The following is a 26,918-nucleotide window of genomic DNA, read 5'->3' as shown; positions in this document are numbered from 1 at the left end:
CAGAACACCAGAAGAGGGAGAAGACCAGAGAAGAACAGATGAAGATTTTTAATAAACTTTCTAAAACGTCTCCTGTCGTTATTTACATACACTGCCTTTTATGGGGTCCGGGATCTGAGGGGCCCCCTTGTTAAAGGGGGCTTCCGGATTCCGATGAGCCCCCTGCCCGCAGACCCCCACAACCACCGGCCAGGGTTGTGGGGATGAGGCCCTTGTCCTCTTCAACATGGGGGCAAGGTGTTTTGAGGTGGGGGGTGCAAAGCCCCCCTGCCCCAAAGCACCAACACCCCCCCATGTTGAGGGCATGTGGCCTGGTGTGGTCCAGGGGGGGTGGGGCTGCTCGCTCGTTTCCTCCCCTTTGCTGGCCTGCCTGCTCTAAAAAGGGTTTGGTATGGATTTTGGGGGGGACCCCACGCCGTTTTTTTCCCATTTTGGCGTAGAGTTCCCCTTAAGATTCTCACAGCGCAAGTCGTCCCGCAAGTCGGATCCGACTTGCGGTGCGACTTCCATTCAAATTAATAGGCTCCCATAGGGAACCATTGATTTTGAATGGAGGCAGAAAAAAACACTGCTAAAAGCAACGTGGCAAAACGTGCAACAACATCAATGGAAAAAGCTACTGAAAGCACGTTTTTACAGCTGCTTTTTCCGGCGTCAGAACTAACTTTGACGCACGTTTTTTCTAACGCCCCGTGTGCATGGGGCCTTATACTAATTGTGACACAATCTTGTTATAAGTCGCTGATTACCACCCACTGACGCTGGGGGAACTGACTGCCACCACCAGTGACACTAATACAGTGATAATATGCACTGTCACTGTATTGACACTGGCTGGGAAGGGGGTAACATCTAGGGGGGGGGGGAATTGAGGGGTTAAAAAGGTGGCTAACCATGTGTAATGTGTGCTGCTTTTACCAATGATCTCTCAGTTTCTCATCTCTTATTGCTTTGATTTACAGGGATAAGAGACAGATTGTTCCCTCTGTACAGAGCTGTGTGGTTTACCAACACAGAACTCTGGGCTGTGATTGGACACTGCCGATAAGCAGGTCCTGGCCATGAATTATTGGCTTGGACATGATTGGGGAGTCTTGTCAGGAAGTCCAAGCCAATAATTCATGGCCAGGACCTGCTTATCAGCAGTGTCCAATTACAGCAGGAGCCAGGAAGAGCGCGGGCATGCAGGCACCCTAAACCCAGAAGTAGACAGGGACCTCCCACCTCGTTGCAGCCAGGCACCTCCCACCTCGTTGCAGCCAGGCACCTCCCACCTCGTTGCAGCCAGGCACCTCCCACCTCGTTGCAGCCAGGCACCTCCCACCTCGTTGCAGCCAGGCACCTCCCACCTCGTTGCAGCCAGGCACCTCCCACCTCGTTGCAGCCAGGCACATCCCACCTCGTTGCAGCCAGTCACCTCCCACCTCGTTGCAGGCAGTGACATCCCACCTCGTTGCAGGCAGTGACATCCCACCTCGTTGCAGGCAGTGACATCCCACCTCGTTGCAGGCAGTGACATCCCACCTCGTTGCAGGCAGTGACATCCCACCTCGTTGCAGGCAGTGACATCCCACTTCGTTGCAGCCAGTGACATCCCACTTCGTTGCAGCCAGTCACCTCCCACCTCGTTGCAGCCAGTCACCTCCCACCTCGTTGCAGGCAGTGAGCAGTTAAAGTGGTTGTAATCCTCGGACATGAAATCTGAACAAAGTAGTGTGTACTTGTCTCAGTCCTGAGCACTAAGTGTCATTTTTTGTCTGCTGCCTCCTTCCTCTGCTATCTGCATGAGTCACTTCTGACAAGTTGTCCTGACAACAAGAGATAAAAAGGTGACACGGGAGGAGCTCCAGCACACAGCCTGTGAATGACAACCTCAGCTCTGTCCCTGTGTGCAGAAGGGGGGGGAGGGGGGTGTCTCTTCCCTCCAATCCGCTCTCAGAACTCTGCAGACTTCAGCTCTACGCTCTTTAATCTGAACTCTGACAAGTTGTATAAATGCAGCACTGAACAGATTTAAAGAGAAGACTACAGATAAACAGGTACAACTTATTTAGGAGGATTAGTTTCCCCTCTATCACCAGCCACCTTGCTGACCCACTGAATTCCCATCTGTACCCAGCCTCACCCTAGGGCTCTGGTCACACATTCAATGCCAATTTCCCCTTCGTGTTCACTGTGAATTCAGATCCGGTTCTGATGAGAATTTTCCGGGCCGGCATCTACCAATAGCTGGATGTTAAGGAGCGGAAGCCGGCCACCGTGTCCATAACAGACGACTCATTGGCTGTCAGCTGAAATGTATATAAAATATTGCCAATAAAAAATCCAAACAGCATGGGGCCCTTAGGTCTGGTATAGATTATAGCGCTTTCCCACTGCATGGAACCGCATGGTACATTTTAGAACGGTTCGGTTTGGTACAGCGGCGCTTTTCTACCGCATGGTACGGCTCGGCTCGCTTAAACAGTACAACCTTGGTTGGGGTTCTAAGCGGGTCGTACCGATACCATATCCCACAATCCTTTGCATGCAGCCTTGATTGTTTGTCACTACTAGCCACTGATTGGTCAGAGAATCGTAATCCCACCCACTTATTACTTTAGTGGAAAAGCAAACCGAGCCGAGTAGAGCCTATACAGGGCTGAAAGGTGCCGACTCGTACCACGCAGTGGAAAATCAAACTGAGCCGAGCCAAGCAGTGCCGAGCGGAGCCGAGCCGATACTTGCAGTGGAAAAGTGCCAAAAGATCGATATCAGGCAAAAAATAAATAAAATGGGAAAAGTCTAACCCCCTCAAAGTCCAAACCAGACCCTTATCTGAGCATGCAAGTGGGGGCACCACGAGCCAGCCTGGACAAGGTGCTTTGGGGTGTGGGGCAGAACCCACCATGTTGAGGGCATGTGGTCTGGTATGAATTAACTTCGCCCCCGCCCCCCCTTTTGCTGGCGTGCCATACTGCATGCTCAGATAAGGGTCTGGTATGGATCTTTGGGGGGGGGGGGGCCTCTTTAAAATTTTGCTGTTTGATTCCCCTAAAATCTTTAACAGAACTAAATGTCCTAGTATGGATTTTGGGGGGGTGGGCAAGCGTTTTTTTTTTTTCCTTCCCCAAAACAGATGAAGTGTGCGATTCAGAAGCGTTCCCATAGAAGGCAATGAGCCTGGAATTCGCACCTGAATTGCACCGATGTTCAGAAAACACACGGGGACTAACCACTTGGTGCCAGATCACGTACCAGATAAGTCATGTGACCTCAGGTGGCTGTACCAGGATGATACGCAGCTGCAGGCATCACTCTGGTACCGATTTTTTGGGCTGACAATCGGTTTACTTGTAACAACAGAAGCGGCTAACAGCGGGAGGGGATGTCCACCCCCCCTTCCACCGCCTTCTGCAGCTTGTTCGGTCTCTCCCATCCCACCAGGAGACCCGAGCTGCTAGCCAGACACCTCCACCAGCTGGCCGAAGAAAGTCAGGATGGGGGCCATGTGTAGTAACCTGGAAGCAATGACATCACTGCCGCTTTACTGACATCACTGCCGCTTTACTGACATCACTGCCGCTTTACTGACATCACTGCCGCTTTACTGACATCACTGCCACTTTACTGACATCACTGCCACTTTACTGACATCACTGCCACTTTACTGACATCACTGCCACTTTACTGACATCACTGCCACTTTACTGACATCACTGCCACTTTACTGACATCACTGCCACTTTACTGACATCACTGCCACTTTACTGACATCACTGCCGGTTTACTGACACCACTGCCGGTTTACTGACATCACTGCCGGTTTACTGACATCACTGCCGGTTTACTGACATCACTGCCGGTTTACTGACATCACTGCCGGTTTACTGACATCACTGCCGGTTTACTGACATCACTGCCGGTTTACTGACATCACTGCCGGTTTACTGACATCACTGCCGGTTTACTGACATCTTAACAGTGCCATATTTATGAAAAATCAAAAGTATCTTTTGGGCATTTTGAATGTTTTCAGATGCAGAGAAGGGGTTGTCTTCTAGATCAGATCCCTCCATAAAGAGTACCTGTCACATTCCCCCCCGATCCCTCTATAAAGAGTACCTGTCACTCCTATTACTGTCACATTCCCCCGATCCCTCCATAAAGAGTACCTGTCACTGCTATTACTGTCACATCCCCCCGATCCCTCCATAAAGAGTACCTGTCACTCCTATTACTGTCACATTCCCCCCGATCCCTCCATAAAGAGTACCTGTCACTCCTATTACTGTCACATTCCCCCCGATCCCTCCATAAAGAGTACCTGTCACTCCTATTACTGTCACATTCCCCCCGATCCCTCCATAAAGAGTACCTGTCACTGCTATTACTGTCACATTCCCCCTGATCCCTCCATAAAGAGTACCTGTCACTGTCTATTACTGTCACATTCCCCCGATCCCTCCATAAAGAGTACCTGTCACTGCCTATTACTGTCACATTCCCCCCGATCCCTCCATAAAGAGTACCTGTCACTGCCTATTACTGTCACATTCCCCCCGATCCCTCCATAAAGAGTACCTGTCACTGCTATTACTGTCACATTCCCCCCGATCCCTCCATAAAGAGTACCTGTCACTCCTATTACTGTCACATTCCCCCCGATCCCTCCATAAAGAGTACCTGTCACTCCTATTACTGTCACATTCCCCCCGATCCCTCTATAAAGAGTACCTGTCACTGCCTATTACTGTCACATTCCCCCGATCCCTCCATAAAGAGTACCTGTCACTGCCTATTACTGTCACATTCCCCCCGATCCCTCCATAAAGAGTACCTGTCACTCCTATTACTGTCACATCCCCCGATCCCTCCATAAAGAGTACCTGTCACTCCTATTACTGTCACATCCCCCCGATCCCTCCATAAAGAGTACCTGTCACTCCTATTACTGTCACATCCCCCCGATCCCTCCATAAAGAGTACCTGTCACTGCTATTACTGTCACATTCCTCCCGATCCCTTAATAAAGAGTACCTGTCACTCCTATTACTGTCACATTCCCCCGATCCCTCCATAAAGAGTACCTGTCACTCCTATTACTGTCACATTCCTCCCAATCCCTTAATAAAGAGTACCTGTCACTCCTATTACTGTCACATTCCCCCGATCCCTCCATAAAGAGTACCTGTCACTGCTATTACTGTCACATTCCTCCCAATCCCTTAATAAAGAGTACCTGTCACTGCCTATTACTGTCACATCCCCCCCCGATCCCTCCATAAAGAGTACCTGTCACTGCCTATTACTGTCACATTCCCCCGATCCCTCCATAAAGAGTACCTGTCACTCCTATTACTGTCACATTCCCCCCGATCCCTCCATAAAGAGTACCTGTCACTCCTATTACTGTCACATTCCTCCCCCGATCCCTCCATAAAGAGTACCTGTCACTGCTATTACTGTCACATTCCTCCCCCGATCCCTCCATAAAGAGTACCTGTCACTCCTATTACTGTCACATTCCCCCCCGATCCCTCCATAAAGAGTACCTGTCACTCCTATTACTGTCACATTCCCCGATCCCTCCATAAAGAGTACCTGTCACTCCTATTACTGTCACATTCCCCCCGATCCCTCCATAAAGAGTACCTGTCACTCCTATTACTGTCACATTCCACCCGATCCCTCCATAAAGAGTACCTGTCACGCCTATTACTGTCACATTCCCCCCGATCCCTCCATAAAGAGTACCTGTCACTGCTATTACTGTCACATTCCTCCCCGATCCCTCCATAAAGAGTACCTGTCACTCCTATTACTGTCACATTCCCCCCGATCCCTCCATAAAGAGTACCTGTCACTCCTATTACTGTCACATTCCTCCCGATCCCTCCATAAAGAGTACCTGTCACTCCAATTACTGTCACATTCCCCCCGATCCCTCCATAAAGAGTACCTGTCACTCCTATTACTGTCACATTCCTCCCCGATCCCTCCATAAAGAGTACCTGTCACTCCTATTACTGTCACATTCCCCCCGATCCCTCCATAAAGAGTACCTGTCACTCCTATTACTGTCACATTCCTCCCCCGATCCCTCCATAAAGAGTACCTGTCACTCCTATTACTGTCACATTCCCCGATCCCTCCATAAAGAGTACCTGTCACTGCTATTACTGTCACATTCCTCCCCGATCCCTCCATAAAGAGTACCTGTCACTCCTATTACTGTCACATTCCCCCCGATCCCTCCATAAAGAGTACCTGTCACTCCTATTACTGTCACATTCCTCCCCCGATCCCTCCATAAAGAGTACCTGTCACTCCTATTACTGTCACATTCCCCGATCCCTCCATAAAGAGTACCTGTCACTCCTATTACTGTCACATTCCTCCCAATCCCTTAATAAAGAGTACCTGTCACTCCTATTACTGTCACATTCCCCCGATCCCTCCATAAAGAGTACCTGTCACTGCTATTACTGTCACATTCCTCCCAATCCCTTAATAAAGAGTACCTGTCACTGCCTATTACTGTCACATCCCCCCCCGATCCCTCCATAAAGAGTACCTGTCACTGCCTATTACTGTCACATTCCCCCGATCCCTCCATAAAGAGTACCTGTCACTGCTATTACTGTCACATTCCCCCCGATCCCTCCATAAAGAGTACCTGTCACTCCTATTACTGTCACATTCCTCCCCCGATCCCTCCATAAAGAGTACCTGTCACTGCTATTACTGTCACATTCCTCCCCCGATCCCTCCATAAAGAGTACCTGTCACTCCTATTACTGTCACATTCCCCCCCGATCCCTCCATAAAGAGTACCTGTCACTCCTATTACTGTCACATTCCCCGATCCCTCCATAAAGAGTACCTGTCACTCCTATTACTGTCACATTCCCCCCGATCCCTCCATAAAGAGTACCTGTCACTCCTATTACTGTCACATTCCCCCCGATCCCTCCATAAAGAGTACCTGTCACGCCTATTACTGTCACATTCCCCCCGATCCCTCCATAAAGAGTACCTGTCACTGCTATTACTGTCACATTCCTCCCCGATCCCTCCATAAAGAGTACCTGTCACTCCTATTACTGTCACATTCCCCCCGATCCCTCCATAAAGAGTACCTGTCACTGCTATTACTGTCACATTCCCCCCGATCCCTCCATAAAGAGTACCTGTCACTCCAATTACTGTCACATTCCCCCCGATCCCTCCATAAAGAGTACCTGTCACTCCTATTACTGTCACATTCCTCCCCGATCCCTCCATAAAGAGTACCTGTCACTCCTATTACTGTCACATTCCCCCCGATCCCTCCATAAAGAGTACCTGTCACTCCTATTACTGTCACATTCCTCCCCCGATCCCTCCATAAAGAGTACCTGTCACTCCTATTACTGTCACATTCCCCGATCCCTCCATAAAGAGTACCTGTCACTGCTATTACTGTCACATTCCTCCCCGATCCCTCCATAAAGAGTACCTGTCACTCCTATTACTGTCACATTCCCCCCGATCCCTCCATAAAGAGTACCTGTCACTCCTATTACTGTCACATTCCTCCCCCGATCCCTCCATAAAGAGTACCTGTCACTCCTATTACTGTCACATTCCCCGATCCCTCCATAAAGAGTACCTGTCACTCCTATTACTGTCACATCCCCCGATCCCTCCATAAAGAGTACCTGTCACTGCTATTACTGTCACATTCCCCCGATCCCTCCATAAAGAGTACCTGTCACTCCTATTACTGTCACATTCCCCCCCGATCCCTCCATAAAGAGTACCTGTCACTCCTATTACTGTCACATCCCCCGATCCCTCCATAAAGAGTACCTGTCACTCCTATTACTGTCACATTCCCCCCGATCCCTCCATAAAGAGTACCTGTCACTCCTATTACTGTCACATTCCCCGATCCCTCCATAAAGAGTACCTGTCACATTCCCCCCGATCCCTCCATAAAGAGTACCTGTCACTCCTATTACTGTCACATTCCCCCCGATCCCTCCATAAAGAGTACCTGTCACTCCTATTACTGTCACATCCCCCGATCCCTCCATAAAGAGTACCTGTCACTCCTATTACTGTCACATTCCCCGATCCCTCCATAAAGAGTACCTGTCACGCCTATTACTGTCACATTCCCCCCGATCCCTCCATAAAGAGTACCTGTCACTCCTATTACTGTCACATCCCCCGATCCCTCCATAAAGAGTACCTGTCACTGCCTATTACTGTCACATCCCCCCGATCCCTCCATAAAGAGTACCTGTCACTCCTATTACTGTCACATTCCTCCCCCGATCCCTCCATAAAGAGTACCTGTCACTCCTATTACTGTCACATTCCCCGATACCTCCATAAAGAGTACCTGTCACGCCTATTACTGTCACATTCCCCCCGATCCCTCCATAAAGAGTACCTGTCACTCCTATTACTGTCACATCCCCCGATCCCTCCATAAAGAGTACCTGTCACTCCTATTACTGTCACATTCCCCCCGATCCCTCCATAAAGAGTACCTGTCACTCCTATTACTGTCACATTCCCCCCGATCCCTCCATAAAGAGTACCTGTCACTCCTATTACTGTCACATTCCCCCCGATCCCTCCATAAAGAGTACCTGTCACTCCTATTACTGTCACATTCCCCCCGATCCCTCCATAAAGAGTACCTGTCACTGCTATTACTGTCACATTCCCCCTGATCCCTCCATAAAGAGTACCTGTCACTCCTATTACTGTCACATTCCCCCCGATCCCTCCATAAAGAGTACCTGTCACTCCTATTACTGTCACATCCCCCGATCCCTCCATAAAGAGTACCTGTCACTCCTATTACTGTCACATTCCCCCCGATCCCTCCATAAAGAGTACCTGTCACTCCTATTACTGTCACATTCCCCCCGATCCCTCCATAAAGAGTACCTGTCACTGCTATTACTGTCACATTCCCCCTGATCCCTCCATAAAGAGTACCTGTCACTGTCTATTACTGTCACATTCCCCCGATCCCTCCATAAAGAGTACCTGTCACTGCCTATTACTGTCACATTCCCCCCGATCCCTCCATAAAGAGTACCTGTCACTGCTATTACTGTCACATTCCCCCCGATCCCTCCATAAAGAGTACCTGTCACTCCTATTACTGTCACATTCCCCCCGATCCCTCCATAAAGAGTACCTGTCACTGCATATTACTGTCACATTCCCCCCGATCCCTCCATAAAGAGTACCGGTCACTCCTATTACTGTCACATCCCCCGATCCCTCCATAAAGAGTACCTGTCACTCCTATTACTGTCACATTCCCCCCGATCCCTCCATAAAGAGTACCTGTCACTCCTATTACTGTCACATTCCCCCCGATCCCTCTATAAAGAGTACCTGTCACTGCCTATTACTGTCACATTCCCCCGATCCCTCCATAAAGAGTACCTGTCACTGCCTATTACTGTCACATTCCCCCCGATCCCTCCATAAAGAGTACCTGTCACTCCTATTACTGTCACATTCCCCCCGATCCCTCCATAAAGAGTACCTGTCACTCCTATTACTGTCACATCCCCCGATCCCTCCATAAAGAGTACCTGTCACTCCTATTACTGTCACATCCCCCCGATCCCTCCATAAAGAGTACCTGTCACTCCTATTACTGTCACATCCCCCCGATCCCTCCATAAAGAGTACCTGTCCATCCTATTACTGTCACATTCCTCCCGATCCCTCCATAAAGAGTACCTGTCACTGCCTATTACTGTCACATTCCCCCCGATCCCTCCATAAAGAGTACCTGTCACTGCTATTACTGTCACATTCCTCCCGATCCCTTAATAAAGAGTACCTGTCACTCCTATTACTGTCACATTCCCCCGATCCCTCCATAAAGAGTACCTGTCACTCCTATTACTGTCACATTCCTCCCAATCCCTTAATAAAGAGTACCTGTCACTCCTATTACTGTCACATTCCCCCGATCCCTCCATAAAGAGTACCTGTCACTGCTATTACTGTCACATTCCTCCCAATCCCTTAATAAAGAGTACCTGTCACTGCCTATTACTGTCACATCCCCCCCCGATCCCTCCATAAAGAGTACCTGTCACTGCCTATTACTGTCACATTCCCCCGATCCCTCCATAAAGAGTACCTGTCACTGCTATTACTGTCACATTCCCCCCGATCCCTCCATAAAGAGTACCTGTCACTCCTATTACTGTCACATTCCTCCCCCGATCCCTCCATAAAGAGTACCTGTCACTGCTATTACTGTCACATTCCTCCCCCGATCCCTCCATAAAGAGTACCTGTCACTCCTATTACTGTCACATTCCCCCCCGATCCCTCCATAAAGAGTACCTGTCACTCCTATTACTGTCACATTCCCCGATCCCTCCATAAAGAGTACCTGTCACTCCTATTACTGTCACATTCCCCCCGATCCCTCCATAAAGAGTACCTGTCACTCCTATTACTGTCACATTCCACCCGATCCCTCCATAAAGAGTACCTGTCACGCCTATTACTGTCACATTCCCCCCGATCCCTCCATAAAGAGTACCTGTCACTGCTATTACTGTCACATTCCTCCCCGATCCCTCCATAAAGAGTACCTGTCACTCCTATTACTGTCACATTCCCCCCGATCCCTCCATAAAGAGTACCTGTCACTCCTATTACTGTCACATTCCTCCCGATCCCTCCATAAAGAGTACCTGTCACTCCAATTACTGTCACATTCCCCCCGATCCCTCCATAAAGAGTACCTGTCACTCCTATTACTGTCACATTCCTCCCCGATCCCTCCATAAAGAGTACCTGTCACTCCTATTACTGTCACATTCCCCCCGATCCCTCCATAAAGAGTACCTGTCACTCCTATTACTGTCACATTCCTCCCCCGATCCCTCCATAAAGAGTACCTGTCACTCCTATTACTGTCACATTCCCCGATCCCTCCATAAAGAGTACCTGTCACTGCTATTACTGTCACATTCCTCCCCGATCCCTCCATAAAGAGTACCTGTCACTCCTATTACTGTCACATTCCCCCCGATCCCTCCATAAAGAGTACCTGTCACTCCTATTACTGTCACATTCCTCCCCCGATCCCTCCATAAAGAGTACCTGTCACTCCTATTACTGTCACATTCCCCGATCCCTCCATAAAGAGTACCTGTCACTCCTATTACTGTCACATTCCTCCCAATCCCTTAATAAAGAGTACCTGTCACTCCTATTACTGTCACATTCCCCCGATCCCTCCATAAAGAGTACCTGTCACTGCTATTACTGTCACATTCCTCCCAATCCCTTAATAAAGAGTACCTGTCACTGCCTATTACTGTCACATCCCCCCCCGATCCCTCCATAAAGAGTACCTGTCACTGCCTATTACTGTCACATTCCCCCGATCCCTCCATAAAGAGTACCTGTCACTGCTATTACTGTCACATTCCCCCCGATCCCTCCATAAAGAGTACCTGTCACTCCTATTACTGTCACATTCCTCCCCCGATCCCTCCATAAAGAGTACCTGTCACTGCTATTACTGTCACATTCCTCCCCCGATCCCTCCATAAAGAGTACCTGTCACTCCTATTACTGTCACATTCCCCCCCGATCCCTCCATAAAGAGTACCTGTCACTCCTATTACTGTCACATTCCCCGATCCCTCCATAAAGAGTACCTGTCACTCCTATTACTGTCACATTCCCCCCGATCCCTCCATAAAGAGTACCTGTCACTCCTATTACTGTCACATTCCCCCCGATCCCTCCATAAAGAGTACCTGTCACGCCTATTACTGTCACATTCCCCCCGATCCCTCCATAAAGAGTACCTGTCACTGCTATTACTGTCACATTCCTCCCCGATCCCTCCATAAAGAGTACCTGTCACTCCTATTACTGTCACATTCCCCCCGATCCCTCCATAAAGAGTACCTGTCACTGCTATTACTGTCACATTCCCCCCGATCCCTCCATAAAGAGTACCTGTCACTCCAATTACTGTCACATTCCCCCCGATCCCTCCATAAAGAGTACCTGTCACTCCTATTACTGTCACATTCCTCCCCGATCCCTCCATAAAGAGTACCTGTCACTCCTATTACTGTCACATTCCCCCCGATCCCTCCATAAAGAGTACCTGTCACTCCTATTACTGTCACATTCCTCCCCCGATCCCTCCATAAAGAGTACCTGTCACTCCTATTACTGTCACATTCCCCGATCCCTCCATAAAGAGTACCTGTCACTGCTATTACTGTCACATTCCTCCCCGATCCCTCCATAAAGAGTACCTGTCACTCCTATTACTGTCACATTCCCCCCGATCCCTCCATAAAGAGTACCTGTCACTCCTATTACTGTCACATTCCTCCCCCGATCCCTCCATAAAGAGTACCTGTCACTCCTATTACTGTCACATTCCCCGATCCCTCCATAAAGAGTACCTGTCACTCCTATTACTGTCACATCCCCCGATCCCTCCATAAAGAGTACCTGTCACTGCTATTACTGTCACATTCCCCCGATCCCTCCATAAAGAGTACCTGTCACTCCTATTACTGTCACATTCCCCCCCGATCCCTCCATAAAGAGTACCTGTCACTCCTATTACTGTCACATCCCCCGATCCCTCCATAAAGAGTACCTGTCACTCCTATTACTGTCACATTCCCCCCGATCCCTCCATAAAGAGTACCTGTCACTCCTATTACTGTCACATTCCCCGATCCCTCCATAAAGAGTACCTGTCACATTCCCCCCGATCCCTCCATAAAGAGTACCTGTCACTCCTATTACTGTCACATTCCCCCCGATCCCTCCATAAAGAGTACCTGTCACTCCTATTACTGTCACATCCCCCGATCCCTCCATAAAGAGTACCTGTCACTCCTATTACTGTCACATTCCCCGATCCCTCCATAAAGAGTACCTGTCACGCCTATTACTGTCACATTCCCCCCGATCCCTCCATAAAGAGTACCTGTCACTCCTATTACTGTCACATCCCCCGATCCCTCCATAAAGAGTACCTGTCACTGCCTATTACTGTCACATCCCCCCGATCCCTCCATAAAGAGTACCTGTCACTCCTATTACTGTCACATTCCTCCCCCGATCCCTCCATAAAGAGTACCTGTCACTCCTATTACTGTCACATTCCCCGATACCTCCATAAAGAGTACCTGTCACGCCTATTACTGTCACATTCCCCCCGATCCCTCCATAAAGAGTACCTGTCACTCCTATTACTGTCACATCCCCCGATCCCTCCATAAAGAGTACCTGTCACTCCTATTACTGTCACATTCCCCCCGATCCCTCCATAAAGAGTACCTGTCACTCCTATTACTGTCACATTCCCCCCGATCCCTCCATAAAGAGTACCTGTCACTCCTATTACTGTCACATTCCCCCCGATCCCTCCATAAAGAGTACCTGTCACTGCCTATTACTGTCACATTCCCCCCCCGATCCCTCCATAAAGAGTACCTGTCACTCCTATTACTGTCACATTCCCCCCGATCCCTCCATAAAGAGTACCTGTCACTGCCTATTACTGTCACATTCCCCCCGATCCCTCCATAAAGAGTACCTGTCACTGCTATTACTGTCACATTCCTCCCCGATCCCTCCATAAAGAGTACCTGTCACTGCGTATTACTGTCACATTCCCCCCGATCCCTCCATAAAGAGTACCTGTCACTGCCTATTACTGTCACATTCCCCCCGATCCCTCCATAAAGAGTACCTGTCACTGCCTATTACTGTCACATTCCCCCGATCCCTCCATAAAGAGTACCTGTCACTGCCTATTACTGTCACATTCCCCCCGATCCCTCCATAAAGAGTACCTGTCACTCCTATTACTGTCACATTCCCCCCGATCCCTCCATAAAGAGTACCTGTCACTGCCTATTACTGTCACATTCCCCCGATCCCTCCATAAAGAGTACCTGTCACTGCCTATTACTGTCACATTCCCCCCGATCCCTCCATAAAGAGTACCTGTCACTCCTATTACTGTCACATTCCCCCCGATCCCTCCATAAAGAGTACCTGTCACTCCTATTACTGTCACATTCCCCCGATCCCTCCATAAAGAGTACCTGTCACTCCTATTACTGTCACATTCCCCCCGATCCCTCCATAAAGAGTACCTGTCACTCCTATTACTGTCACATTCCCCCCGATCCCTCCATAAAGAGTACCTGTCACTGTCTATTACTGTCACATTCCCCCCGATCCCTCCATAAAGAGTACCTGTCACTGCCTATTACTGTCACATTCCCCCCGATCCCTCCATAAAGAGTACCTGTCACTCCTATTACTGTCACATTCCCCCCGATCCCTCCATAAAGAGTACCTGTCACTGCCTATTACTGTCACATTCCTCCCGATCCCTCCATAAAGAGTACCTGTCACTCCTATTACTGTCACATTCCTCCCCGATCCCTCCATATAGAGTACCTGTCACTCCTATTACTGTCACATTCCCCCCGATCCCTCCAATAAAAAATTAAAAAATTATACAGTGGGTACGGAAAGTATTCAGACCCCCTTAAATTTTTCACTCTTTGTTATATTGCAGCCATTCTTCTTCCTCATGAATGTACACATAGCACCCCATACTGACAGAAAAACACAGAATTGTTGACATTGTTGCAGATTTATTAAAAAAGAAAAACTGAAATATCACTTGGTCCTAAGTATTCAGACCCTTTGCTCAGTATTTAGTAGAAGCCCCCTTTTGATCTAATACAGCCAGGAGTCTTTTTGGGAAAGATGCAACAAGTCTTTCACACCTGGATTTGGGGATCCTCTGCCATTCCTCCTTGCAGATCCTCTCCAGTTCTGTCAGGTTGGATGGTAAACGTTGGTGGACGGACATTTTTAGGTCTCTCCAGAGATGCTCAATTGGGTTTAAGTCAGGGCTCTGGCTGGGCCATTCAAGAACAGTCACGGAGTTGTTGTGAAGCCACTCCTTCGTTATTTTAGCTGTGTGCTTAGGGTCATTGTCTTGTTGGAAGGTAAACCTTCGGCCCAGTCTGAGGTCCAGAGCACTCTGGAGAAGGTTTTTGTCCAGGATATCCCTGTACTTGGCCGCATTCATCTTTCCCTCGATTGCAACCAGTCGTCCTGTCCCTGCAGCTGAAAAACACCCCCACAGCATGATGCTGCCACCACCATGCTTCACTGTTGGGACTGTATTGGACAGGTGATGAGCAGTGCCTGGTTTTCTCCACACATACCGCTTAGAATTAAGGCCAAAAAGTTCTATTTTGGTCTCATCAGACCAGAGAATCTTATTTCTCACCATCTTGGAGTCCTTCAGGTGTTTTTTTAGCAAACTCCATGCGGGCTTTCATGTGTCTTACACTGAGGAGAGGCTTCCGTCGGGCCACTCTGCCAATAATCCCCGACTGGTGGAGGGCTGCAGTGATGGTTGACTTTCTACAACTTTCTCCCATCTGACTGCATCTCTGGAGCTCAGCCACAGTGATCTTTGGGTTCTTCTTTACCTCTCTCACCAAGGCTCTTCTCCCCCGATAGCTCAGTTTGGCCGGACGGCCAGCTCTAGGAAGGGTTCTGGTCGTCCCAAACGTCTTCCATTTGAGGATTATGGAGGCCACTGTGCTCTTAGGAACCTTAAGTGCAGCAGATATCTTTTTGTAACCTTGGCCAGATCTGTGCCTTGCCACAATTCTGTCTCTGAGCTCTTCAGGCAGTTCCTTTGACCTCATGATTCTCATTTGCTCTGACATGCATTGTGATCTGGAAGGTCTTATATAGACAGGTGTGTGGCTTTCCTAATCAAGTCCAATCAGTATAATCAAACACAGCTGGACTCAAATGAAGGTGTAGAACCATCTCAAGGATGATCAGAAGAAATGGAAAGCACCTGAGTTAAATATATGAGTGTCACAGCAAAGGGTCTGAATACTTAGGACCATGTGATATTTCAGTTTTTCTTTTTTAATAAATCTGCAACAATGTCAACAATTCTGTGTTTTTCTGTCAGTATGGGGTGCTATGTGTACATTCATGAGGAAGAAGAATGAACTTAAATGATTTTAGCAAATGGCTGCAATATAACAAAGAGTGAAAAATTTAAGGGGGTCTGAATACTTTCCGTACCCACTGTATATATAATGTTTGGGGGGGTTTTAATTTTCTAGCATAAAAAACCCCCACCAGATTTTCACATGTAAAACAAAAAGTGCTGGAAAATGCCTGCTCAACTGGGTACATTCAGAGAGAATTCATCTTCATGCTGCTGCACCAGAAATTTATGAACCGGCTGCATAGAAAAAACTGCCAAGTTCACTTCTCATGGGGTTCAAGACTCATCCAAATTCGCACATATATGAAAGAAGCCCAAGTCAGCCCCATTCACTCATCACCAGAACAAGCAAACCCTGACTCCAAAAACACAGCTAAATATACATGAGCGCCTCCTGCACAGGCCACCCCAGAGGCCGCGGCGCAGCTTACAGGCCACCCCAGAGGCCGCGGCGCAGCGCACAGGCCACCCCAGAGGCCGCGGCGCAGCGCACAGGCCACCCCAGAGGCCGCGGCGCAGAGCACAGGCCACCCCAGAGGCCGCGGCGCAGAGCACAGGCCACCCCAGAGGCCGCGGCGCAGAGCACAGGCCACCCCAGAGGCCGCGGCGCAGAGCACAGGCCACCCCAGAGGCCGCGGCGCAGAGCACAGGCCACCCCAGAGGCCGCGGCGCAGAGCACAGGCCACCCCAGAGGCCGCGGCGCAGAGCACAGGCCACCCCAGAGGCCGCGGCGCAGAGCACAGGCCACCCCAGAGGCCGCGGCGCAGAGCACAGGCCACCCCAGAGGCCGCGGCGCAGAGCACAGGCCACCCCAGAGGCCGCGGCGCAGAGCACAGGCCACCCCAGAGGCCGCGGCGCAGAGCACAGGCCACCCCAGAGGCCGCGGCGCAGCGCACAGGCCACCCCAGAGGCCGCGGCGCAGCGCACAGGCCACCCCAGAGGCCGCGGCGCAGCGCACAGGCCACCCCAGAGGCCGCGGCACAGAGCACAGGCCACCCCAGAGGCCGCGGCACAGAGCACAGGCCACCCCAGAGGCCGCGGCACAGAGCACAGGCCACACCAGAGGCCGCGGCACAGAGCACAGGCCACACCAGAGGCCGCGGCACAGAGCACAGGCCACACCAGAGGCCGCGGCACAGAGCACAGGCCACACCAGAGGCCGCGGCACAGAGCACAGGCCACACCAGAGGCCGCGGCACAGAGCACAGGCCACACCAGAGGCCGCGGCACAGAGCACAGGCCACACCAGAGGCCGCGGCACAGAGCACAGGCCACACCAGAGGCCGCGGCACAGAGCACAGGTCACACCAGAGGCCGCGGCACAGAGCACAGGCCACCCCAGAGGCCGCGGCGCAGCGCACAGGCCACCCCAGAGGCCGCGGCGCAGCGCACAGGCCACCCCAGAGAATTCAGGACACCTAATGAGGGTTCAGTGGAGCCTCACAGAAGATGCTTCAGGAGCAGAGGGCATCTATTCACAATGAGAAATGTTCCACCTTCTTCCCAAACAGGTCTGTGCACCAACTGCTTGTCAGGCACAATGACACCGTCCCCTTGAGGTGCCACACTCCGTACTGACTAGCCCCCATTCTTATACCAAGCTTCGGAAGAAAAACCTCCCACCCTTCTGGTGCCAGGAGCTGCCTAACCATGCCAACAGCACAGTCACCCCTAAGCCATAGCAGAATGGAGTACATTCAGGCAGTAGAGATCGCACAGCTGATTCCACGCTCTATAAACCTGTGCATTATTAATGAGCAGTGAGAAAGTTACTCATTCACATAACATTAAAAAGGACGGGTTCACCTTTTACCAAATATTGAACTCCTCTAATCCTTCCACCATCCCATAACCCCCCACCCCCCCCCATATCTTCCTCCACCTTCTCACTGCACGGTGTCTGGCGCTGCGTAACATGTGCATAATGTGAGCGATGGCCGCCTGACTCCACTGAGCAATGAGAATCCTTGAGGTTCCTTTTTTCCAGGAACTCCAATGGAAGAATACGGCTGGACCGTCACATTCACACAACAGAGGGTACATGTGATCACATCAACCAATAATACACCACAATTAGGCGTCAAAGAACCGCCCTCTTACCAGCTGGAACTCTCGGCGCCGGTCATATGCATGCTGAATGCCGCTATCTGCCCATAATGCCTTTATACACGACAAGTGTGTGAGGAAAATGTGCGTCTCCACCATTCCCTGAACCACCATGGCCGAGCGCGTGTCAAACGCCATCATCACTTCTCCATGTTTCTGATTGGACGGGTTCCCCCAGGGGATGTGCAGCTTCTCGCGGGCGTCCACCAGCACTCGGATACCTGAAAAGAGAGGGGGGGGGGGGGGTCAGTACTTTATCTACACAGAATGACAGTTCCACTTATGTCCCCCAAAACATTTCCTTATAAAATATTCCTGTACAGAGCACACCCCATCCAACAACACAGATAAACCGAGAAACAGCAGCACGCAGTGGGCGGAGCAAAGATATATATATATTACACATACATATACACACACACACACACTATATATATATATATATATATATATATATATATATATATATATATATATATATATATATATATATACACACACACACACATACACATATATACACACACACATATATATATTTGGGGGTTCCAAGTAATTTTCTAGGAAAAAAATCCCGATTTTGTAAGCAACAAGTGTCAGAAAAAGGCTTCGGCTCCAAAGAATTAAAGTACAACTAAGAGGCAAAAATATATATATATATTTTTTTTTGCAGAGACCCTAGAGCACGCGTGTCAAACACAAGGCCCGCGGGCCGAATGCGGCCCTCCAGGCCATTTCATGTGGCCCTCGCACCTCTCCTGCAGCTACCCCCTCATCTCTGTTCCTACCTTCTCTCAGCAGTCGGCAGCAGAGAGGAGAACAGAACTCCTCATACAGATTCTGTACCTCTCTGTTCAGCTGCAGCACCACCTCAGCTCTACCTCCCCTGGTCTCAGCATTCAGCAAACTCTAGCCCTCCTCTGGTTCTCCTCCAGACCTTGCACTTTCTGCTTTCCAGCTTCTTCCAGGAAGCAGCACAAGATAAAGAGGGTGCCCTGTGATGTGAGGGTGGGGGACTTTTCACTTCTGATAAGGGGGGGGCTCTTGACATCTGATGTAAGGTGGGGTGCTCTGGACATCGTCTTACAGATGCTACCGGCCCTGAGGGCAACCATAATGCTGATGCAACCCTCTGTGAAATTGGGTTTGACACCCCTGCCCCAGAGAATAAAATGGTGATTGTTGCAATATTTTATGTCACAGTATTTGCTCAGTGGTCTTTCAAACTCGATTTTTGGGGAAGAAATACACTTTCAATAAATAAAAGAAATAAAAAAATAAAAAAAGAAAGTTAGCCTAATTTTGTTTTTTTTGTAGAATGTGAAAGATAATGTTACGCCGAGTAAATAGATACCAAACATGTCATGCTTTAAAATTACGCACACTCGTGGAATGGTGAGGGAATGGGGGCACAAGTGACATCAGTGACTAATACAGTGATCAGCGATAATACTGTACATAGGACACTGGCTGGGAAGGGGTTAACATCTATGGGTGAGCAAAGTGATCCCTGCGCCTAAGGCCCCTTTCACACTGATGGCCATTTTCTTGCAAGGTAAAAAAAAAAAAAAAAAAAACACGCAAAAAAAGGTTTCCCTTTGGGTGCGGGGCGTTCTGAAAAGTTCCGCATGCTGCATCTTTGGTGCGTTTTTAAAAACTACACTAAAAACACAGCTTTATGATAAAAACGCACTGCGATTTGCATTTTTGGTGCGTTTGAGTCACGTGTTCATTTTTCACAGGCAGCCCAAATGCACCGGAAACGCACTTGCCTGACGAAGGGGCGCTGCGAGGCTCCGAAACGTTGCTGTATATTTATCATGTGACCGCACAATAAATCTTTGGACCCTTCTGAGGAATCCTTGGTGTGCCGATGACATTTCTTTGATTATCCACAGTTTTCAGCCTATGGTCACTACAGCACCCAGCAATACTGAACAGACACTTTCCTTAAATGTGTGCGCGGGGAATATTGCGTTTAGAGACGTACCGGAAACCGCAAAATTGTGGTTAAAAACGCATATGTGATTTTACTGCAGAGCAGTGTGAAAGGGGCCCTAACAATTTGTGTTTTACTTCATAGCTTTGTTTCTTATCCCCAAGGCCCCTTTCACACAGGCGGACCGTTCAGATCCGCCTGTCCGTTTTTTGGGCGGATCTGACCGTTCCCCCCATGCATCTCTATGGGGCATCGGATGTGGGCGGAGACATGTCCGCTGACATCCGATCCGTCAAATCTGGATGGATGGAAACCCTATTTTCCATCCGCCCAGTGGATCAGATGAGAACGGACAGGCGGTCCATTCTCATCCGATTCCCCCATAGAGAACAGCGGGGACCTGACAACTGTGTCTCCGCACACAGCACGGAGACAGCTGTCATCCGCTTGCTCAGTGGGGGATCAGCGGATCGATCCCCCACTGAGATAAACAGAGTCCGCCAACAGACCAGAAAGTGTGAAAGGGGCCTAACTTTGCAGAGCTGTGATTGGGCACAGCTGATCAGCAGGTCCGGTGGCCATGTATCATTAGCTGGGACCTGCTGACAGGCTCCCGCTGTGTTCATCCTACTCAGGAGTAGACAGCGACGTACCAGTATATCCCTTTCCCTGTCCTCAGTAAATTGCGGTTGGGCGGTCCGCAAGTGGTTAATATACTTCTCTTCTGTAAATATAAAAAGCTTTATTTATCCTACACAGTCCTCCCCTCATCCAGCTTGTATAAAAACACTTCGTTACTTCGACGAGAAAACCGTTAGGACACAGGAAGTCGTTCACCAGCTGACCTGATTACCACCCGCGCCCCCCCCCCCCCCCCGGAGATCGCTCCCATGCACCTCCTCAGGTGCAGGTCTCCAAGCAATCAGGGATCTTACTAAATACACATCCATAGAACATTCATTTGGCAGAGTGTGCAGGAGCTGAGCGATCAGATAACAGCCTATGTGGATAGAGAAAACAGAACTGTGTCCAGGGTTCTGTAAAGCTCACCATACACTATAAATCTGATTGTACAACCTCCTGAACACCCATCAATTATGTAGTACAACGCATGCCAATATCTTCTATGCAGGATGTGGAAATCTTACAAGCGGACCTGAAAAAAATGGGGTGGGCAACTACATGGCAGATGAGGTTTAATGTTGAGAAATGTAAAATAATGCACTTGGGCGTCAGAAATACGAAAGGAAGTTACTCACTAGGGGGGGAACCTCTGGGTGAGTCTAGGATGGAAAAGGACCTGGGGGTACTGGTAGACAACAGGCTTGGCAGTGGCATGCAATGCCAAGCCGCCGCAAGCAAAGCCAACAGAATACTGGGATGTATAAAAAAGGGGATTCACTCCAGAAATAAGAGATTATTCTCCCACTCTACAAGACTCTGGTCCGGCCACATCTGGAGTATGCTGTCCAGTTCTGGGCACCGGTCCTCAGGAAGGATGTGCTGGAACTGGAGAGAGTCAAGAGAAGGGCAACAAAAATAATTAGGGGAATGGAGGACATCAGCTATGAGGAAAGACTACAAGCACTGAACCTATTCTCTCTGGAGAAGAGACGATTGAGGGGGGATATGATATCAATGTACAAATACTGTACTGGTGACCCTAGCATAAGGAACAAACTATTCAGAGAAAGGAGATACAATAAGACACGTGGCCACTCACTAAAACTAGAGGAAAGGCGGTTCAAGCTAAAAATACGTAAGGGGTTCTTTACTGTCAGAGCAGTAAGGATGTGGAATTCTCTTCCACAAGCAGTCATATCAGCGGGGAGCATCGATAGTTTCAAAAAACTATTAGATGGGCACCTTAAAGACCACAACATACAGGGGGCATACGACGTACAACATACAGGGGGCATACGACGTACAACATACAGGGGGCATACGACGTACAACATACAGGGGACATACGACGTACAACATACAGGGGACATACGACGTACAACATACAGGGGGCATACGACGTACAACATACAGGGGGCATACGACGTACAACATTTGTTGTGCCGTTAATGGCATCAGAAGAGAAACTATTTTAGGTGTATAAAAAGGTGGCTGGCTAGACGCTATACAATCTGTACAATCTTCTTTAGATTTACCAAAGCTATATTAAATAGGACGACACCCCATCAAATCACTCTATCCAATCAGGAAGGCCCTTGCACTACATAGTTGATGGTGAAGGAAAAGTAGATTGTACAATAAAATTGAATAGTGTATGGTGAGCTTTACAGAACCCACAACATACTTCGGTTTTCAATATTACAGTTCTATCCACATAGGCTGTTATCTGATCACTCAGCTCCTGAACACTCTGCCAAGTGAAGAATCTATGGATGTGTGTTTAGTGAGAACTGATCACTGATTGAATAGAAAAAACATGCACCTGAGAAGGATTGTGGGAGCAATCTCCTAAAGGGGGAGGGCAGCTGCAGGAGGAATGCTAATTTGCTCAGCTGGTGAACTCATTCCTGTCTCTAACAGTCTTAAGTCCAGGAAGTAATGACGTTTTTATACGACAAGTTGGACACTGAGCTGCATGACCGGGGGGGGGGGGGATTCTCGATGTGTGAGCTCCCATGGCCGAAGGGGGGGGGGGGATTCTCTATGCGTGAGCTCCATGGCCAGAGGGGGGGGAATTCTCGATGTGTGAGCTCCATGGCTGAAGTGAGCTCCATGGCGGGGGGGGGTGCTGAAATTCTCGTGGCATGTGAGCTCCATGGCGGGGGGGTGCTGAAATTCTCGTGGCATGTGAGCTCCATGGCGGGGGGATTCTCTGACATGCGAGCTCTATGGTGGGAAGATTCTCTGCGATATGGTTTGTGTGATCCATGATGTGGAGATTTTTGGTGACATGATATGCGAGTTCCATAGTGGGGGGGGTGTTCTTGGTGAGGGGACGTTTGCGTGCCATGGTGGGGGGGGGATTCTTAGTGACATGTGAGCTCCATGGTGGGCAGATTCTGACACATGGTGTGTGTGTTCCATGGTGTGGAGATTTTTGGTGACGTGAAGTGTGAGTTCCATGGGGGGAGGGGTTCTTGGTGACGTGATGTGTGAGCTCTATAGTGAGATCAGCAGAGACGCGGCGCACTTCCCTCCACCAAATACTATTTTTGTGATCTGACTTCAGACAGGAAACATTCTCTGCTTGTAATCGGTATTTGATTGCCGCTCTCTTGTAAACACTCAGACCTGATTAAAAGCGTGGGGGTGGCTGTACCAATTAACCCTCTGCGTGCTAAAAAGTTACAGCATGCTGAGAATGTCTGATGAGAACACATAATCCAGATGGAGAGCCAGCAGAGCACAGGGCAGGGTGCAGGAGGAGAAGCAGCTGTGGTGAGCACAGGATGGGGTGGAGGAGAAGCCTCGCCGGACACAGGAGGAGCAGCCGGGTGCAGAACAGGGTGGAAGAGAAGCCTCGCCGAACACAGGAGGAGCAGCCGGGTGCAGAACAGGGTGGAAGAGAAGCCTCGCCGAACACAGGAGGAGCAGCCAGGCGCAGAACAGGGTGCTGTGCTAAGCACAAGACAGGGCACAGGAGGGGCGGACCACCAGGACGCAGGCTAGGGCAGGGTAAAATCAGGCAGAGGACCCCAGAATATAAAGGTGAAGTGAACAGTTCACAGGAGGAGTGTTCTGGGGACTATAGACAGCAGAGACTGCAGTGACCTCACAGATACAAATAATGTTAATTACTCCGGGCATGGTGAGACACGCAGCCTCTCAGAATGCCGGCCGCCTCCTACACACGCACACAGATGCTTTATAAACCCTGAATGAGAAGAACTGGCAGATCCCAGGATAACAAACGCAGGATCAGATACAACATCCAATCAAGTCTGAGCAGAGCACGCTCAGATCAGCTATTGACCGATTCAGACTAATGCTCCACAAGTCTATTCCAACAACACATTTACTTATATAGTCATATTTATGGGAGAACTATGGCTGGGGGAGGAGACACAATGGGCGCCGCCAACAAGGGGGGAGAAAACCGCACACACACTGGAGACTGTGCGCACACATGGCGCCGCCAATGAGATAGCGAGGAGGCCGTGCGCACACACACACACACACACTTGGCGCCGCCAACGAGGGGGAAGAGGACCGTGCACGCACACACATGGCACCGCCAATGAGGTGCCGTGTGTGGGCAGAGTCTCCTCCCACCTCGTTGGCAGCACGAAGTGTGTGCGCACGGTCTCCTCCCACCTCGTTGGCGGTGCCATGTGTGTGCGCGCACACACTTTGCGCTGCCAACGAGGTGGGAGGAGACCGTGCCCACACACACACACAGGGCGCCGCCAACAAGGGGGGGGGACCGTGCAAACACACTGGAGTACCACCAAGGAGGGGGGGGGGGGGGGGTATTCGCGCGTACACACATTGGGCACCACCGAGGGGGAGAAGACTGTGCGCACACACACATTGGGCACCACCAACGAGGAGGAGGGGGGTGGTGAGGAGACTGCGCACCACCGCACTCAACACTGGATGCAAACGGGGGACCCTAATGCACACTGTATGTAAATTCAGGAAATTAGACATTTTATGTAAATGAGGGGGAGGCGGTACAAAGCAGCCTGTGTCATTTTAGTCTTACATGCTGTCAGTGTGCTCTGGATTCCATTTCCTCTTCTGTGACACTGATTCAAAGCAAAGAGGAAGGGGAACTATCAGTAATAATTCTGCGAAGTTCTTCCATCTCTTCCAGCTACAACACTGAACACAGCGCTCTCACTATCATACCTCCGCCATGACAGAACAGGATTGATTGTCTCAGGCCCAACTGACCGTTCTTCCTGCACACAGGACCATCCTGAGATATAATCAGAAGACAGACAGGTTCTCTTGGATACACAGAGCCAACTCCCCACATGAAATAATGCTAAGGAGCTCCCTTGTATGGGAAGGATCATGGCTCCAGCCCAATATCCAATCACAGGGACTCCTGACGTCACATGGTGACTCAACTCGATTCACAACAAACACCAAAACAGCCAGAACTGAAAGCAACACAGAGAGGGGAGAGACCACATCCTGTGTGCTGAGCGCAGCAATGACGCAAACCACACACAGCCTCCCGTCCCCATCTCTGCTTCCTGTGAAACTCAGTCACTGCACATGTCAGAGACATCTCACCCAAGCCACACCGAGAGGGGGGGGAGGGGGGGTGAGCCCAAGGAGGGTGCTCAGGAGGGACCATCATCACACAAGGTGTGAGCCAAGGGGGGAATGCTCAGGAGGGACAATCCCCACACCAGGAGGTGACCTCAGGAGGAACAATCAACACATTAGGGGGTTACTTCAGGGGGTACCAAGGAGGAAGAAATCACTGGGGGTGACCTCAGGGAGGGTGCTTGGGAGGAACAATTATCACAACGGGGGTGGCCTCACAGGGGGACCCTTCATCAAACCAGGGGTGAACCAAGGGGGGATGCTCAGGAGGGACAATCGCCACACCAGGGAGTGACCTTTATTACACCAGGGGGTTACTTCAGGGGGTGCTCAGGAGGAACAATTATCACAACGGGGGTGACCTCATGGGGGGGGTGGGCCCAGGAGACGGAAGGCAACCAGCGAGAACTGCGGGGGCCCAGGAGACGGAAGGCAACCAGCGAGAGCTCAGGAGACAAAAGGCAGCCAGCGAGAGCTGCGGGGGCCCAGGAGACGGAAGGCAGCCAGCGAGAGCTGGGGGGGCCCAGGAGACGGAAGGCAACCAGAAAGAGCTGGGGGGGCCCAGGAGACGGAAGGCAACCAGAAAGAGCCCAGGAGACGGAAGGCAACCAGCGAGAGCCCAGGAGACGGAAGGCAACCAGCGAGAGCCCAGGAGACGGAAGGCAACCAGCGAGAGCCCAGGAGACGGAAGGCAACCAGCGAGAGCCCAGGAGACGGAAGGCAACCAGCGAGAGCCCAGGAGACGGAAGGCAACCAGCGAGAGCCCAGGAGACGGAAGGCAACCAGCGAGAGCCCAGGAGACGGAAGGCAACCAGCGAGAGCTGCAGGGGCCCAGGAGACGGAAGGCAACCAGCGAGAGCTGCAGGGGCCCAGGAGACGGAAGGCAACCAGCGAGAGCCCAGGAGACGGAAGGCAACCAGCGAGAGCCCAGGAGACGGAAGGCAACCAGCGAGAGCCCAGGAGACGGAAGGCAACCAGCGAGAGCCCAGGAGACGGAAGGCAACCAGCGAGAGCCCAGGAGACGGAAGGCAACCAGCGAGAGCCCAGGAGACGGAAGGCAACCAGCGAGAGCTGCAGGGGCCCAGGAGACGGAAGGCAACCAGCGAGAGCTGCAGGGGCCCAGGAGACGGAAGGCAACCAGCGAGGGCCCAGGAGACGGAAGGCAACCAGCGAGAGCTGCGAGGGCCCAGGAGACGGAAGGCAACCAACGAGAGCTGGGGGGGGGGGCCCAGGAGACGGAAGGCAACCAGCGAGAGCTGGGGGGGGCCCAGGAGACGGAAGGCAACCAGCGAGAGCTGGGGGGGGGCCCAGGAGACGGAAGGCAACCAGCGAGAGCTGGGGGGGGGGGCCCAGGAGATGAAAGGCAACCAGCGAGAGCTGGGGGGGGGCCCAGGAGACGGAAGGCAACCAGCGAGAGCTGGGGGACCCAGGAGATGAAAGGCAACCAGCGAGAGCTGGGGGACCCCGGAGATGAAAGGCAACCAGCGAGAGCTGGGGGACCCAGGAGACGGAAGGCAACCAGCGAGAGCTGGGGGGGGCCCAGGAGACGGAAGG

The 26,918-nt window shown here is 50.7% G+C and overlaps 1 protein-coding gene across 1 annotated transcript in view; it reads right to left on the bottom strand.

Moving 5' to 3' along the window:
- Window positions 1–26,918, bottom strand: part of GNA13 (G protein subunit alpha 13) — a 72,952-nt gene that overhangs the window by 34,193 nt on the left and 11,841 nt on the right. The window contains exon 2 of the mRNA XM_082272213.1: window positions 18,176–18,402. Within this exon, the coding sequence (XP_082128339.1) occupies window positions 18,176–18,402 (227 nt within the window). The remainder of the gene's footprint in view (window positions 1–18,175; window positions 18,403–26,918) is intronic.

The sequence above is a fragment of the Pelophylax lessonae genome (genome assembly GCF_965119305.1).
Source record: "Pelophylax lessonae genome assembly, chromosome: 11".
NCBI classification, from domain to species: Eukaryota; Metazoa; Chordata; class Amphibia; order Anura; family Ranidae; genus Pelophylax; species Pelophylax lessonae.
This window is presented reverse-complemented; position numbering and strand designations above follow the sequence as displayed.